This window comes from Dipodomys merriami, unplaced genomic scaffold, assembly GCF_024711535.1.
Source record: "Dipodomys merriami isolate MVZ:Mamm:240054 unplaced genomic scaffold, mDipMer1.0.p SCAF_55, whole genome shotgun sequence".
Taxonomy (NCBI): Eukaryota; Metazoa; Chordata; class Mammalia; order Rodentia; family Heteromyidae; genus Dipodomys; species Dipodomys merriami.
Window position 1 is genome coordinate 1,587,501 of NW_027206124.1, and position 16,780 is coordinate 1,604,280.

Below are 16,780 nucleotides of genomic sequence, written 5' to 3' on the forward strand. Positions count from 1 at the left end.
ACGAGGCTCAGAGGTGGTAGATGATCTGGGGCGCAGCCTGCAGGTCTACCCCAAAGCCATGGGCTCTTTCTATGCCATTCAGAGGTGGTGGGGAGAATGGGAGAATCTGGAGAGGCAAACACGTTTCCCACATGTCCTGACCCAGGCCCCAAGGTCACAGCCAGTCTGCAAACAGGTAACTGGTGCACTGAGTCCCATCTTAGCCCCTCAAAGCCCCGCCCCAGCCCTTAAGCCACACCTTTACTCTGCTAGCCCCACCTTCACTGCATTAAGCCCCGCCCTAGCCCCACCCACCAGCCAGGAACCTTCCCAAGTCCTCTCTGTCAAGTGGCAACTCCTGTTCCCCGCTGGAAGAGACCCTCCCACCCCTCCCCCAGGCCCAGTGATGCAGCCAGAGATGGGCAGACTCAGGATCTCACGCGGGGCACAGGCTCCACTGTGAGCTGCTCAGTTCTTTGCTGCCACCCCAGGCTGGCACAGAGCATCGTTCTGGAAGCCTGCTCAGACCTGGGGCCTCTCTCCTCTGAGTCCCACCTCCTCCTCCCAGGCCGAAGGGAGACCCAGGCCTGGGTGGGGAGGGGCAGGTCTGCTTCCTAGGAACCTCAGACACTCTCCTTGGGCCCAGAGAGGGTGAGGGACTAGCCAGGGTCGCATGGGAAGGAGGTGTGGGCCCCACCCAGCCCCCAGTCCTGTGCCAACGACAGCTGTACGCGCGGTGCTGTCACCCGGTGTGGGCACCGAGGGTGGGGATGGTTCTAGACTCACCCCCCCCCCGGCCCAGGTGGCCCCATTTCACTGAGGATTGCTCACACCTGAGCTCTAACCACATCTGCACACAGGCCTTTTTCAACCCCGCCCAAACCCACCCCCTGCCAGGCCTCAGGGAAGGCCTTGTTCAGCACCTCCCTAGAACGGAGCGAGCCTCCCTTTAGGGGAGACCATCCTCTCCCACACTCCAGAGAGCAGACGGAGCCCAGAACACCCCCAGTGCCTGCACGCTCAAACCGGGGCTCCGGGAGATGCAGGGAACTCCCTTCCCTCAGACTAGGAAGCGGGGAGGTGGGACGCCCACCGGGCTCTCCAGCGCACCGCACCTCCCCAGCAGGATCCGAGTGGCCACGCCCAGCCTCCCCCCCCCCCCCCCCCGCCTCCCTGTCTCCCAGCTGGCAGCAGTCAGGGCTGGGCGGTGCCAGGCAGGCTGTTCCCCCCTCGTCAGACCCCTTCCATGAATCCCACCTCTGTTGGGCACCACAGACCCCCCTTTCTCCTCCCCAAACAAACAGGGTCTTGAGCAAGATACTAGGACACAGCACACAAGGCCAGGTCTATTCCCTGGCTTGGGTGGCTGCGGGGGGGGGGGGGGGGTGCGGGGGGGAGGAAGGGGGCCCGGCCAGGGAGCTATCTCTCTGTTCCTTGGCCACTCCAGGGTCCGCCTCTGAACCAGGCTAGGCTCTCTACGTATGCCCTGTCCTGGAGGGGGTGGGACCACGGCCCACTGTCCATCATGGGGGGCATCTGAGCTTCCCCAGCCCCCACCCTGCACCCTATAGAGTACTGACCCAGACCCAGCCCAGTGCACTAACCACCACCACCACCACACCTCCCCAGGCTGCAGGGACGGCTGTGGTGGTGGGACCCAGGCAGGAAAGTCCCTGGCACGCAGTAGCCACTCAATTAAACCTCTCTCCTCTCTGATCTCTTTTCACCTCTCCTGACATGAGGTAGGAGGAGTGGGTGGCAGACCGAGGCTCAGGGGAGCCCAGGCTGGTAGACTGGAATATGGCTGTCCCAAACAAAGTGTCCTCTTTTGAGAAATTAAAAAACCAAATCCTGCCAGGCACTGGTGGCTCACGCCTGTAATCCTAGCTAACTCAGGAGTCCTTGCCAGACTCATCTCCAATTAAACACCAGAAAACCTGAAGTGGCGCTGTGGCTCAAGTGGCAGAGCGCTAGCCTTGAGCTAAAGAGCTGAGGGACAGCGCCCAGGCCCAGAGCTCAAGCCCCACAACCAACCCCCCCCAAAAAAAATCCTTCTGGGGGGTGGCATGGACAATGTGCCCTGCAGAGCCTCCCCCTCCCTCCTGGGGAGGGACCGCAAGGCCAAACTTGTGAACCAAAGCTCCCCACAAGTACCGCTTCAAAAGCCAGCCAAAACGGGACCCCCATTTTATAGACAAGTAAACTGAGGTACAGAGTGTTCCAGAGACCTGCCTACAGTCACACCGCTCATGAGCAGCTGAACTGATTTCGTTTGACAATCCAGGCTGCTACCAAAAGCTCTTCCTTGTGGCAGGCGCCCTCCTGTCCTCCAGCCTTCTGTGATCTTGTTTCTGCATTCAAGGTCAAATCCAACACACACACACACCCCAGCCTGGCACGCAAGGCCCCCAGCGACATGGCGCAGCACAACAGACAGACACACTGGACCTGGAGTCAGGCTGGCCCCGGGTCACACGCCAGGCCTGTCATCCATTCCCAGCTGAGGGTCCGCAGCTCCTCCCCAGGCCAGCCTGGTCCACGCTCCCCGGATGTGAGATGGAACCTGACAGGCCCGACCTCCCAGGGCGGCCGGCAGGACTACCCACCCGTGCCTTCCCACTCTGTGCCAGCCCCTGTTCAGGGGCACTGTGGAGCTGGTACTCCACAGGGGCGGAAAGACAGCCAGGAAACAAGTGTCAACTGTGTTCCGGGTTATAAGGACATCACAGCAGCAGGCAGGGTGGTCTGAGAGGACTTCCCGGGGGAGGTGACTCCTGGAATGACCACGCAGAGAGCAGCAGTGGGCACAGGAAGAGCATCACTGCCTGCGTGCCAACAGCCCGTGCAAAGCCAGGTGACAATGAAGAGACCCAGAGCAGGTGACCCTACTCTCCTTATTCTGCCTCCCGCTGTTGCGGGGGGGGGGGGGCGATGGGGGTGAGCTGAGGCTCCCCCAGCTCATAAATGGCAACTTCAGGACATAAACCTAAGTATGTCAGTCCCCAGCCCCTGCTCGCTGTAGGTTCTGTATATGCAGAGGGCTCCCCACTCACACTCCCCCAAGCTGGGACCCCCAAGAAAGTCCTGCAGCACAGCCTTAACCGAGAGCCTTTCACCCTCAAGCCGGTCACCCAATGTTATCCCCAACTTCCTCAATGCCTCCCCTGCCTGGCGTGGTGTGAGGAAGTGGGTGGAGCAGTGGCCCCTGCACTGGTTATTCCTGGGGTCCCGTGTGGGGCCCCAGGCCAAGGCTGGCTAAGTCCACAGGGAACAGAGCCCCAGAAGAAGGAAGTGAGGTGGGGGCTCAGTTAACTGTGGGGGGGGAGCATTAGAGTACACAGGGGGGTAGCTGCTGGCAAGGGGCTCAGCCACCAAGGTGACCTGGGACCCCCAGGAGGCCCTCCGCACCTCCAGGCCCCAGTCCTGTCCCCCGCTGCAGGAGAGGCCTGGGCAAGGGGGTGATGAGGCCCATCTCTAGGACACCACCAGCCTCCCATAGGCCTCAGAAGCACGGGAAAGCCATGAGAAGAAGACCACAGTGGTGGCACAGCCTCCTGCTGTGAGTGGCCACGTGCCAGGATGCAGACAGGAGCCTCACACACTCCCCCACATCTGTAGTGAGACAGGAGGCTCCCCCCACCACACAGAGGGGAAACTGAGGTATGGGGCCAAACGGTGCAAGAGCCAGAGCCAGGAGTCAGACTCAGAAGCTCGATGTTCTTGCAAGCTGTTTCCAACAAAATTGTTGCTTCCAGAAAACCCTTGGGGCCTGGGGGAGGGAGAGGACTGAAGGGCCTGGGACACAGAGGTGGGCGGCCCAGGGAGGGAAGGAGCGGGGCTGCTCAGAGAGCCAGGCAGCTCCCACCGGTGCCTGAGGTGACCTTAGCCAAGTTACCTCCCCTGCCAGGTACCTCAAGGGCCACCGCCATGTCCCCAGTGCTGCGCACAGGGTCAGCAGGCTGCCAGCAAACAGGAGAGAGAGAAGGGAGCATGTGCCTGCATGGGAACTGTCATCAAAGGTCCCCGGAGAGGCTGGACATGGTGCTCAGGCCTGTCATCCTAGTTACTCAGGAGGCTGAGATCTGAGGATCACAGTCCTTGAGATTGTACTTCCAATGAACCAGCAAAAAGCTGGGCGTGGAGCTGTGGCTCAGGTAGTAGACAACCAGCCTTGAAGGAAGAAGCCAAACGAGTGCAGAAGGCCTGAGTTCCAACCTCAGAGCCAACACAACACAAAACATCATCAACAAAAGGCCTGGGGGCCAGGGGAGGAAGGCTGGGGTGGTGGGAAGGCCCTGGAGGAAGAGAACCACAGCCCATGGACACAGCCAGCTCAGACCCGCCCACTGAGCCTCACCCCCACCCCATAGGAACACCCACTACAGCTCATAGCACCAACTGCCAGGCCCTGCACCCCCCCCCCCTGCACAAGCCCCTCTCACCAGCAGGCATCAGTACCCCTTCTTGGGACCTCAGGGGCTCAGCAGCCTGGGTCCGGGCCTCCACGTGGGGACCACCGCACCTTAGAGACCGCATCTTCTTCTGCCTAGCAACCACCAACACGGAGCCAGGCTCCTCCCCCAGTGGACACCACCGTGCTACAGCAACCGTCACTCAACGCCCGCCGGCCCGCCCGCCTGGACAACAGCTCCCTCCACGTGGCCACCACCAACACAGCAGGGTGACAGGGACAGCCTTGGTCTGTCCTCTCCAGGACAGCCACCAGCCCGCCGGCCTGTTCTGTGTCAGACGGTCCTGCCACCTCCAAAACTCAATGACGCTGGATTCAGCCCCACACCAAGGCCTCTGGCATCTCCCACTGCTCACTCCCAGCCCCTCAGGCTGCCCCCTCCATACCAGTGGGAGGAGAGGGGGCCCCATGTCTCTGGGGCCTCCCCTGGAGGCCAACCTCCCACCTCCAGCAGGCACAGACACCCCCTGACCTGCGGAGTGCAGGCCCGGCCCACTCAGCCCTTCAGGTCAGCAAAGGGACCGAACTGGGGGACTCTGAGTTGTCAGGGGCATCCCTCCCACTCTCTGTGCAGACCCGCCCCAGCTCCCCACAGGCCCACGGCTCTGCCGGCAGCCTTGGGAGACGCAGGGGATGAGGGGCTGGGTGGAGATGCCACAGGAGTGCTTGCGGCTGGGGGCGGGGGCAGGGGGGGCAGCCCCGCAGGAGGGCCGTCCTGGCAGCAGGCCTCGGCTGGACCACACCACCGGGTCACAACCAAAAGGGCTCTGTCCTTACCAGATGTCTGCCAGCCAAGGGGGCCCTGGGGCCGGCAAGGCTCTGATCCGGACCTGGGTCTCAGGGGGCCCCAGGCAGCTGCGGCAGCAGCCGGGGTAGCAGTGGGGTCTCGGGTCTTGGCCCAGCGCAGCAGCTGGCAGCGACAGCTCCTCCTCACCCAAGTGCTCTCCTCTGCCAGGAGGCAAGGGGGAGAGCAGGAGGGAAGGAGGGAGGGAGAGGAGGAGAGGAAGAGGGAGGGGATGGCAGGAGGGAGGGAGGAGGCAAGTCTTGAAGGGTACACTCACTTCTTTCTTAGGTTTCCCATGGCAACCGCTTATACCACAAATGATATCAGAGAGAGAGAGAGAGAGAGAGAGAGAGAGAGAGAGAGAGAGAGAGAGAGAGAGGAAGGAAGGGAAAGGGAGAGAGATGGAGCCAGATAGGAGGTGGAGGCCAAGCCAGAGATGGGAGGAGACAGGTGGAGAGAACAGGCCTGAGTGAAGGACAGGAAGAAACTCACAATACAGTGGGGGGGGGGGGGGAGGCCAGGAGCTATGGGGCTTGCTTTCCAGTCCCTGGGGAAAGCAACAGATCGGCCATGTTGTAGGAACCAAAGGTCCCCATTCCGCCACTGGCCCCTCACCCCCCGCTGGGCCCAAGTCATGGCCAGATCAAACGCATGTGACTTCCGCAGCCATGTGCACACGTGTGCGCATATAATCTGATATTCATCTGTCATCCAGTGCCCACAGGTACAACCAAGTCACCTTCCTGTCACCCAACCCCCCACCCCATCCCTCAGCAGTAGGAAGCGGGGAGCCCAGCCCACCCCCTCATGGAGAACGTCCATCAGGAGGGAGGGCACACCTCTGCCCAACTCGCCGGCCCGAGGCCCAGTGCGCATGCCTGCGTCCCGAGGGCCCCTCTCCAGGGGTCCCCCATCCTCTCCCAGCCCAGATGGTACTGGGGACCACTCCCCCGCAGGCAGGGGCTCACACCTCGGCCCACTCAGCAGTGCCATTCACAAACATATGTGGACCCACCACGTGCTGACAGCCAGCAACGCGAGCGGAACATAAACACGGGCCTGCCTGGCGCTCCCGCCCCCAGCCCGCACCCGACCCCCGCCTGCCGGGCGCGCTGGGGTCCCGCACTGGACACCCGCAACGCACAGCCAGACAGAACCAACACCGCCACGCAGCCCGGGCCAGGGGGCGCCCCACAGACACGCGGGGCCGCAGCTGTGCCAACGGCGCGGGGGCGGCACGCACCGGCGCCCCCGCCCCGCCCCGCCGCTCCCCGCCCCGCTCTCCAAAGGCACCCAGACACGCGCGCCCCCGCGCCCCGCGCCCCGCGCCCCGCGCCCCGCGCCCCGCGCCCACACTCTCCGGTCCCCAGGCCCGGCCCCCTCGGGCCCGCCGGGCTGCCGCCCCCGCCGGCGGCCTCCACCCCGCGCCGCCGCCCGGGCCCGGAGCCGTGAAATTGGCTGCGAGCGTCCGCGGCTGCGGCTGCAGATTCTAAGCACGGGGAAGCCGGGCGGAGGGCGGCGGGAGCGGCGGGGCCGGCGCGGGCGGTGGGCAGCGGGGAGCCCCGGCCCCGGCTCCCCCCACCCCGGCCCCGCCGCGCGGCCCGGCGCCGCCGCCGCCTCCACGACGCCCTCCCGGCCCCGCTCCCTCCTCCGCGCGCCTCGGGCCTCGGCTCACCCGCACGGCCGCAGGCCCAGCTCCACCCCAGGAAGGGACGGCGAGGCAGGCTCCGGCCGAGGCGAAGGGCCGGCCTCTCCTACCCATCCCCTCCACACCGGGCCAACTTGGGCCAGCCGTGCGCCCTGAACCCATGACCGCAGGCTCGGCCTCCACTTGGTGTCTGCGCACGCGCGGAGGGCGGCCTGGCGGCTCCGCGCAGACCCCCCCCCCCACGGGGAGCCGGTGTCGGCCCCTGCCTGGCAGCTGGCGCGGGAAGCACGCACGCCCCGCCCCAGCTGCGGGTCCTCTTCCAGTCGAGAATGGCCTCCCTGTGCCCCCCTCCCCGCCAAGCCCCGGAGACCCCGGCCCGAGCACAGAGGCAGCCCCCCTGCGGCCCAGCGGGGATCCCTGGGCCGCACACCGACCTGCAGAAGGCCCAAGAACTCTGGATCCAAAGGCCACCATCAACACCCGGCCTGACCCCCGCGCCCAGCCCTCTCCATCCCGTGGAAACCCCTCCCGGCCTCCCCGCCTCGCCCCCCCCACTCCGCCTGGCTCTGTGTCCTCCCCACCGAGTGGGGTCTCTCGCTATCCTCCAGCCAAAACTGAAGGAGAAAACAGCAGCCTGCGCTAAGCCTGGTGGAGCAGGTGCTGGATGGGAGCGAGTCGGCCAATCCCGGTCCGGTCGCAAGGCACCGCGCCCGGCCTCTCCTGCTCAGCCCGCAGCCGCAGGCCCACCTGCCCAGGCAGGAATCACCAGGACCATCTGTCCAGCTGCCCTACTGGGTGCACTCACCAGCTGTTCCTCAAGTCTTCATCTCTCCTCCAGGAAGGGACTCTTCTTTGGGGGGCTCCTGCCTGTGCTCCCCCACCCCAGCAGCTCCCAGAAAAGTGTACATGTGTAGCCAGGCGCGGGTGGCTCACACCTGGGGTCCTAGCTCCTCAGGGGGCTGAGATCTGAGGATCCCAGTTTTAAGCCAGCCCACACAGGAAAACCTCTTGAGACTCTAATCTCTAATTAACCACCAAAAAGCTCAAAGTGGAACCGTGGCTCAAGTGGGAGAGTACCAGCTTTAAGCCAAAAAAAGCTAAAGGGATAGGTATACCCAGGCCCTGAGTTCAAGCCCCAGTACCGGCATGCTCACACTCACACACACGAAGTTTATATGTGCCTGCGATAGTAAACACGAGGAACCTATCTTAGTAGTGTGTGCATGAAAGGTATTCGTTCAACAAGCATTTTTAAGTCCCTACAGTGGGAGAGACAGGCAGGAAACGGCTCAACCAATGGATCCATGAAATATGAAATCCCCTAGGGAGGGAAGCAGGCAGGCTCACCCCAAGGCCTCAGTCTCCCCCAAATCCAGGGAGGACTGTCGTAGAGAGAGATCACACAGAGCTAGGCCAAAGAGGGAAACCAAATCAAGTCTGAGTCTTGGGGCTTGGTTTACAGCAGACTGGTCAGTCAGCCCTTAAGATTAAGCTAGTCATGTCCCCCAGAGAGGTGGGGGGTACACCCTCTACCTCCCCCTGAGCCCTGTGTTCACTCTAACAGGGAGAGGAAGCTCTGAGCCAGAATCAGTGTGTATGCAATCCAGGGTGAAACAGAGGCTGGAAAGGGTAGAAAGCAAACACAGACGCGTGCACACACAGGCATGTACACACACAGAGGAACCAAGAACAAATGAAGAATCACAGGGAAAGGCTGAGGGAAGTAATCCCAGAGCGACTACGGGACAGGCAGGGTGCTAGCCCAGCCCAAACCAGGACCTACTAGGTGGCTGGTAGGCTATGAGTCTAGGTCAGGAGTTTCCTACCATTACCCTGCTTTCAAAGAAGTACCCTGGGGAGGCAAGCTGACAACCCCCCCCCCCCCGCCACCCTTGGGTGATGGCAGAGGTGGGATCTGACCCCTGTGCTTTCCACAGTCAAGATGGGGAGAGGGAGGCCAGACAGGTCCAGGGGCCCAGGCTGTGGCCCCCAGTCCCGGCTCAGGACTTGGGAGAACAGTCACCCTCCGGGAAGCCCCCTAAGCACGGGTACCCTGTGGGGTACTGTGAAGCCACCTCAGGAATGCCACAGGCCTCCGGGGGAGACTGAGAGACCCTAAGGCTTCCCACAGGCCTCTTCCTCCTCCCCAGGGCCTCCTTCTTCTGGCCTCTCTGATCTTGCACACGCTGCAGACAGCTCCCCCCCAACCCTTCCAGGATCACTAGTCCTATTTGTACAGAAGCAAATCCAGAGTGAGAGAGGGCCCTCGGCCAGAAGGGGGCGCCCCAAGGCCGGAGGGCCCAGGCCTTCCAAGCAAGAGAGCTCTCCCGTGGCTCCATCTGGGTTACAGATCTGCTCCATTGCTGTGTGGCCTTGGGCTAGTTTCTGCTCTCCCTGGTTCTTGTCTGTGAGAGGAAGAATAACAAATAACTCCCACTGCAGAAGGCTTTGGGGTATTTAATGAGTGCCCAGTGCCACTTTCAAAGAGCTTCCAGGCCCTGGGGAGGGGCTCTCTGGGGAGGGACTCTCTGGGGAGGGACTCTGTACCCACCAGTTGATGCTCTGGTTAGCAAAGACCCAGTAATTATTATCCTTGCTATGGGCAGCATCACCCAGCCCACACCTTTCCTCCCACCCCAGGGCTCTTTTGGTGTTCATGAATCCCCTGTCTCCATGAATCCCCTGGGGCTGAGGGAAAGGAAAGGGGGGGAGCATGACACCCCTGGGTCCCCAGTAGCGATGGCAGAGCAATGTGCCCGAGTGCTCACTGAGCTGGGAGGAGGCTGATTCAATCAGGGGCGTCGGGAGACAGCCTGAGGATCGAGGTGGCCCTCTGGAGTAGTCCCCCACCGCCCCTACAACATCCCTTGTTAAGAAGACTCCGGCTTGGAGGACAGGCACCTGGCCACACTCTGGGGGTCTCATCTCTCATGGAAGGGGACAGAAGGGAAAACATGACCCCAGGTCATGGGGGTGAAGGTAATGAGGGCAGGTGATGTCCAACTCGGCCCTACACCTGGATGCCACATCTGGATATGACAAATTCACCTCCCTCATCCATCCTAGAGGACAGCAGGTGTCACATGCAGCCGCGCGGCACAGGTGGTCCTGAGCCCTGGGCGCTTCCTCAGCCAACATCCTGCATCCTCGGGCAACAAGAGAAACATCTTGGGGAGCAGGCCGGGAGCTGCCAGGGACCCCGCCACCCCCCACCCCATGGGAAGTGGCCAGCTGGCTCTCCTCACCCCTGCCCCACCCCTCCCGGAAGGGACAGTGCTGACCTGGTGTCTGGTGTGGTGGTTTTGTTTGTTTGGCTTTTTGCAGCCGCGCAGTAGGGGATTCACAGTACATACGGAGGCTCAGACCTCAGTTTACCCACATTGCACCTGGAAGGACTGCCAGGAGCATCCCAGGAGAGAAAGGAGCCATCTGCAAAGTGAGATGGGAGCCAAACCCAGGGCAGTGGTCCCCGGCTGGGCCCCCCGCCTGCCGCCCCTGTGCTCCCTCCACCTCCCCTGCAGACGAGAGACCACAGCAGACTGGAAAAGGGACACGCAGCGACAGGAACCCAAGGCCTGCATCGCCCTGCCTGCCGCTGCTTCCTGTCACACGCACACTCACTGGAATACACACGTGCCCGCGGGTGTGTGACCTGGCTGGGACAGGAAGGAGAACAGGGATGGGGGGCAGGGTAGAGGTGCACTGTTCAGGGGCTATGGGCGTTCAGGAAAAGTGTCTCATACCCACGCAGGCCACTGGAAAAATGGGGTCCCTAGGGAGGGGCCCCCCAAAGGCTCTACCTGTCTTCCTCCCCTGTCCGGCACCCACGGGGGACATGACCATGTTTGACCTCGCAGTGACCACACACACACACACACACACACACACACACACACCACTCTCCCAGTGACGTCACCTGCAGTCTGGATCTGACGTCACAGCCCCAGGTTCTCACTGATGTCACAGTTCTCCCTGACGTCCCCTGCAGTCCCTCCTTTTTCTTCCTCCCAAGAGATGACCCAGAGACCCCCTCTCCCCCCCCCCCCCCCCCCCCCCGTCCACAGATCACAGCTGTGGAACTCACAGCTAGCTCAGGGCAGCCCCGCCTCCCAGGACACACGTCCACACACGTGCACCCCACATGCTGATGAGCTAGCTAGACATGACACGTCCCACAGGTGTCCACAGGCTGCGGGGCTAGGGCGTGAGCTGTACACACACGCACGCACAGTCAAGCGTACCCAGCCCCCAGGATGCCGATCTGGTGTTAAAACAACACAAGTGGGCAGCCGGGACTGTGGTCCACATTCCTGCAAATCCTCCCAGCGCCACTGGCATCTGCCCCTTCCCCCAGCTGCTCCACTCCCTCTGCCAGCCTGGCCTGCTGTCACACACACACACACACACACACACACACACACCAGCCTAACACCTGTGTCTCAGCGAGAGGCCAAGCCACGCTGGGGGAGGACTGCAGAAAGCACCCCCCAAATATCGCGCCCCTCCCCACCAACCGCCTGCCTGCTGTCTCCCTCTGTCCTAAGGACGCGCTCCCCAAGCGCATACACGCACAGACACAGACACACACCAGCTCTCTTCAGCACCCAGCAGAAGCCCTGCGGGGCTGCACACCGTGCGTGTGTGTGTGTGTGTGTGTGTGTGCAGTGTGGGGTCTGCCAAGTCCACACTCCCTCCCCACGTGCGCACACCCGCCCCTTGCTGGAGCTCACACATGCAGACATGCAGAGCTCACACACGCACACACACGCACACAGCACACACGCGCGCGCCCGCTCACAGCCAGCCGCGGCGGGGCCTGCCAAAGCTGCAGTCTGCCCCCCGCGCTGCTTCCCGGCCTCCCCGGGCTGCCAGCCCTGCCGAGAAGGGGCGAAGCCCTCCCCAGCTCCCTCCGCTCCGACCCCGGTGCGTGGGGGGTGAGCCCCCAGGACGGCCACCCAGACACCCCACAGCCCCAGATGAGGGGTGTGAGCCCCCCAGGACACAAACCCGTCACCCCACACCCCCGTGGAGGGGTGTGAGCCCCCGGGACGGCCACCCAGACGCCCCACAGCTCCCCGATGGGGGGTGTGAGCCCCCTCCGGCGCCCCAGGACAGAAACCGTCCCCCAAGACACCGGTGGGGGTGTGAGCCCCCGCCAGACACCGCCCCCCTCCGCAGCCACCCGGCACCCCGGCCTTACCAGGTAGAAGACGATCCCTTGACCCGGCAGAACCCCGTGAAAAAGGGGGGGCAGGGCTTCCGACTGGCAAAGATGGGGTCCCCCCCAGGCGCGGCGCGGCGCCGGCCCGCACCGCCCGCCCTCGCGCCTCTGCGCCACGCCGGAGCCGCCCCGCCCGCCCTGCGCAGGGCCGGGGCCCGGGACCCGGGGACCCCCGCCCCGGCCCGCGGGGCGGCCGCCCGCGTCGCCGCCCCCCGCGCCCCCCGCCCGCCGGCGGCGCCCGCCCCGACCCGGACGACTCACTCACCTCGGGCCGGGGCCGGGGCCGGGCCTGCGGGCGGGGGGCGCGGGCGCCGCGCGTGTCCTGGTCCGCGGCGGGGCCCGGTGTCCGGAAGGCGCGGGCGCGCGCAGACGCCGCCGCCGCCCCCGCCGCGCGGGAGGGGCCCGGGCGCCCTGCGTCAGGGGCCGCCGTGGTCCGCCGTCCGCCGCCCGCCCGCCCGCGGCCCCGCCGCCCGCCCCGCCCTCCGCCGGCGCCGCCGCTCGGCCTCCGACACGCGCGCGCCCGGGCGCCGCTCTCGACGCGCGGCTCCTCCGCGGGCTGCGGCGCCTGCGAGGGAGGCGAGGGAGGCGGCACCGCGGCCGCCCAGCCCCGGGCACCCGCCGGGCGCGCCCCCGGCCCCGCCCCGGCCCGCCAGGCCCGGGCCCGCGGGAGGTCGCCTCCCCCACCCCCGTCCCGGCCCGGGCCCCGCGGGAGGTCGCCGCCCCCCCCCGTCCCGGCCCGGGCCCCGCGGGAGGTCGCCGCCCCCCCCCCGCCCCGGCCCGGGCCCGCGGGAGGTCGCCTCCCCCCCCCCCCCGCCCCGGCCCGCCCGCCCCCGTGCTGCGCCCGGCCCGCCGCCGCGCATTCGACAGCCGGAGCCGAGGGCGAGGGGCGCGCGCGGCCTCCAGCGCCCCCACCCCCCGGACCCGTCCGCACCCGGGATCCCCGGTCCCCTCGGCCCCCCACCCCGACCGGGCCGCGCCGTCCCGCTTCCCAGGACCGACGGACGGACGGACAGACGATGGAGGCGCGGGGAGCGGCCCGCAGCCCGCACGCACCTCGGCGCGCCCTCGGGGTGGGCGCTGCGGGGGCACGGGACCCCCGGTGAGGAGTCCCCGGCTTGTGTCCCAGCCTCCCCGGACAGCTGCGGCCCACACCCCCTGTCCCCGCGACCCCGGCCTCTCAGCCCTGGGGCCAGCAGACGCCGCACTTCACGGTCACTTCTGGGGAGCCTGTCTGTCCCGGGGTGGCCACACCGCAGCTCCCGGCCTGGGAGGGCACGGCGAGGGCTGTCTGGACGGATGAATAGGAGTTGGCCGGCTGAAGAAGGTGGGGAAGGGTGTCCAAGGAAACAGCACGTGCGAGAGGCCCAGAGCCCCGGGGCGGCGGGAGGGTTGCGGGGAGCTCCACGGGCCGGCTTTACTACAGCAGACAGGAAAAGTCCTCCCTCTTGTCACGGGGAAGTAGGAAGGCGCTCAGGATGGGCCCTGGAGGACCCCTCTGCCCAGCACACCTGCGCCTCCCGCTGCCCGCACACTCCTACCTACCCTTCAAGGCCCCTGGCTGCAGACCCGAACAAGCCACACCACGGCCTTCGCCCCCAAACCTGATGATCCTCCAACTCCCGGTGACTCCTGCTGGAAGGCATGGGGCAGTATCGAACACTGTGCGCCCCGACCCGAGGCTGAGCTCCGCAGCGCCCACCCCGCGGCCCCGGCCCCGTCAGGTGCGGACACCACCGGCCCTGCGCCCTCTGGCGGACCCGGCGCGCAGCTGCAGGGAGCTCCCACCCCTACTCGCCCGGCCCGGGAAGCTGAGCAGAGCCACCTCTGATGCTCCCCTCCGCAGAAGGTTCCACGTTATTCCCGGACTGCAGGTCACAACCCTCTCTGGGCCTCGGTTCCTCTCTTTGGGAAAGGAGAGTTTGGCACTCACCAGCGGATCTCCCTGCTCCCCTGCTCCCCTGCCCACCCCCCCCCCCCATTAGCTCCAGGGCGCCTTGAAGATTTCACTTTGAGTTTCCCTTTGAAGACCTTGGCTTGCTAGACAGATGCAAATTGGCAAGAGTGCCAGGCTCTTAGTTTGGCCACACCAAGAAGATGGAGTGGGCCCCCCTGCAGGGTCACCGAGGACCATCTGGACCCTTGACTGGCTCTCCCTAGACCAGCACCACCCACAGAGAACTTTCTAGCCTAGCAGAAGTGTTTCCCCCGTCCCACTGCGCAAGCACCAACCACATGTGGCAGGATTCCAGCCCTTCATCGTTATTCCTATTGATTGACACTTACGCATTCCCGTGTGGCTTGTGGCTACCACGTTGGGAAGGGAAGATGGAGAAATTCAGCTGCCTCCTTTCTAAAATAGAGTCTGAGCCAGCTGCTGGTGGCTCATGTCTGTCATTCTAGCTCCTCAGGAGGCTGGGGTCTGAGGATCACAGTTCAAAGCCAGTCTAGGCAGGAAAGTCCGTGAGACTCTTTTTTTTTTTTTTTTTTTTTTGTCGGTCGTGGGGCTTGAACTCTGGACCTGGGCGCTGTCCCTCAGCTCTTCAGCTCAAGGCGAGCGCTCTACCACTTGAGCAACAGCGCCACTTCCGGTTTTCTGGTGGTTTATTGGAGATAGGAGTCTCACGGTCTCTCCTGCCCGGGCTGGCTTTGAACCGCGATCCTCAGATCTCAGCCTCCTGAGTAGCTAGGATTACAGGCGTGAGCCACCAGCGCCCGGCTTCCGTGAGACTCTTATCTCCAATTGACCAACAAAATGTTGGAAGTAGAGCCATGGCTCAAGTGGTAGAGCACTAGCCTTGAGTGAAAAAAAAACAAAGTTCAGGGACAGCACCCAGGCCCTGAGTTGAAGTCCCAGGACTGGCAAAAAAAGAAAAAGTAAAAGAAAAAAAAGGTCTGGAGACACACACACACACACACACACACATGGGCAGGCACGTGGGCCAGGCCACGAGATGGCGGCCGCAGGTCCGTCACAGTCTGCGCCTGTTGGGCCAGTCTTACCACCTTTCACCTGGTGGTCCCCTGTCATGACCCCTGTCCTCTCCCAGCGGTAAACTGTGCCCATGAGCTGGTGCAGGATGAAACAGATACTGTTTCCCCTTCGCTGTGCTGAGTGGCGTGTTTAGCTGCCTGGGTGCTGGCTCTGTAGAATGTGTCTTGATCGATTAGTGATGTCTGCCTCGGGTTAGGACTGTAGCTTCAGGCAGGCATGAAGGTCCTCTCTGCTGGAAAATGAAGTCCAGACTCCCTATCAGACTCCAGACACACCACCTAAGACCCTATACGGATGGGCTTTCAGTGGCTAGTGTCACCGCACACATGATTTGTGTCCTAGCAACACCCATGCTTGCCCCTTCCAGAAAGTTCCAGGAATCTGCCTCCCCAGCATCTCCAGGCCTCTGTGCTTTTCATCCTGCTCCTCTCAGATCCACCCCCTCCCCTTCTACTTCCAGTCTGTCGTAAGAACTACTCCTCATGAAGCCGCCCCGGTCACCTCTCTGGGCCGGCCCGGTTCCTTCTAGCTCCCTTGGCTCCCAGAGTGCCTTGTGACAGCACATCTCACACATGCCCCCTCCGTCACCACTGTGTGTCCCGGGCTCTGGCCACGCCCTCTTCCTCGTTTCTTGTATTCATAAGCCGCAGAAGTGGGCACTAGGGCTCTTGATCCTGGGCTCCGGTCCTCTCTCCCCTTCGGGCTGTGCCAGTCTCTTTTCCCCAAGGGTATGTCCAGTCCGGTGGGATGCCAAGAAGATGCCCTTCCCTGCCCCGAGGCCTCGGCTGATTGATCTCAGGTGGCGTGGCGTGCGGACGGGCAAAACAGCTGCTCAGAGCCACTCCAGTCATTTCCATGCCAGATGGCACTGCCCGCTGCCTGCCCCCTGTGCCAACCCCAGGGGGTCAGCTGTGGGCTGGCCCACACAGAGACACCCTGGCCACCCCCACAAGTGCCCTCTGTTCCCCAGTTGGCCAGTGTGGCATTCGTCCAGTGACCCCACCAGCCCGCCCACCACCACAAGGGCATTTTCCCAGAACTGTTCCTGCTTTGGGGGCTTGGAGAAGAGAGGGGTGAGAAAGAGGTACCAAGGAATGCTAAAGGCATCACGCATTGTCTGGGTTCTATAACAAGACAAGCCTGTCACACTCGGGTGAAAGGTTTTACACTCGGTCTGCCTGCCACTTTGAGTTCATGAAAAGAAAACTAGGTTAAGCAATTCTTTTAAAGAAATCACACACACACACATACACACACACACACACACACCAGAATGTGCATAATGCATCATACTCCTATTTGGGATCTAGACCAAAAAAACAAAAAGTTTATGTTGGAATTCATTCTGAGGTGGTATTTTGGGGGTGGGAGGTATACATATGCGTATGTGCGTGCATGCGTGTGTGTGTGTGTGTGTGTGTGTGTGTGTGTGTGTGTACTAGGGCTTAAACTCAGGGCTGGAGCACTGTTCCTGAGCTTTTACTCCAGGCTGACACTTTACCTCTTGGGCCATAGCCCCACTTTCAGCTTTTTGCTGGTTAATTGAAGCTAAGAGTCTCACAGACTTTCCTGCCCAGGCTGGCTTTAGACCTCGATCCTTAGATTGCAGCCTCCTGAACAGCTAGGATTACAGGGGTGAGCCACGGCTCCCGGATCGCCAGATCTTTCATAGCCCATCAGGAGCT

The 16,780-nt window shown here is 63.5% G+C and overlaps 2 protein-coding genes across 5 annotated transcripts in view; one reads left to right on the top strand and one right to left on the bottom strand.

Moving 5' to 3' along the window:
* The window catches only part of Elfn2 (extracellular leucine rich repeat and fibronectin type III domain containing 2), a 47,031-nt gene extending 33,367 nt beyond the window's left edge, over positions 1–13,664 (bottom strand). The window contains exon 1 of one of the 4 annotated variants that reach the window (XM_069999465.1): positions 13,646–13,664. The gene's annotated coding sequence lies outside the window, so the exon portion shown is untranslated. Of the gene's footprint in view, positions 1–5,227; positions 5,375–6,909; positions 6,998–12,368; positions 12,447–13,645 lie in introns of those variants that run through there. The other 3 variants (XM_069999460.1, XM_069999459.1, XM_069999461.1) reach the window with 3 other exon arrangements.
* LOC138811890 (basic proline-rich protein-like) lies at positions 11,961–13,931 on the top strand. Its single transcript, XM_069999848.1, has 3 exons — positions 11,961–12,085; positions 12,171–13,202; positions 13,607–13,931. Exons 1-3 carry the CDS (start codon positions 11,961–11,963, stop codon positions 13,929–13,931), a joined length of 1,482 nt encoding a protein of 493 aa, XP_069855949.1.
* The last annotated feature ends 2,849 nt before the right edge of the window (positions 13,932–16,780 follow it).

Coding starts and splice junctions, on each gene's coding strand:
- LOC138811890 (XM_069999848.1), top strand. CDS start 11,961: ATGGGGGGTGTGAGCCCCCTCCGGCGCCCCAGGACAGAAACCGTCCCC. Junction 12,086..12,170: donor CGGCACCCCGGCCTTACCAG/GTAGAAGACGAT, acceptor GGTCCCCCCCAG/GCGCGGCGCGGCGCCGGCCC. Junction 13,203..13,606: donor GCGGGGGCACGGGACCCCCG/GTGAGGAGTCCC, acceptor CCCTCTGCCCAG/CACACCTGCGCCTCCCGCTG.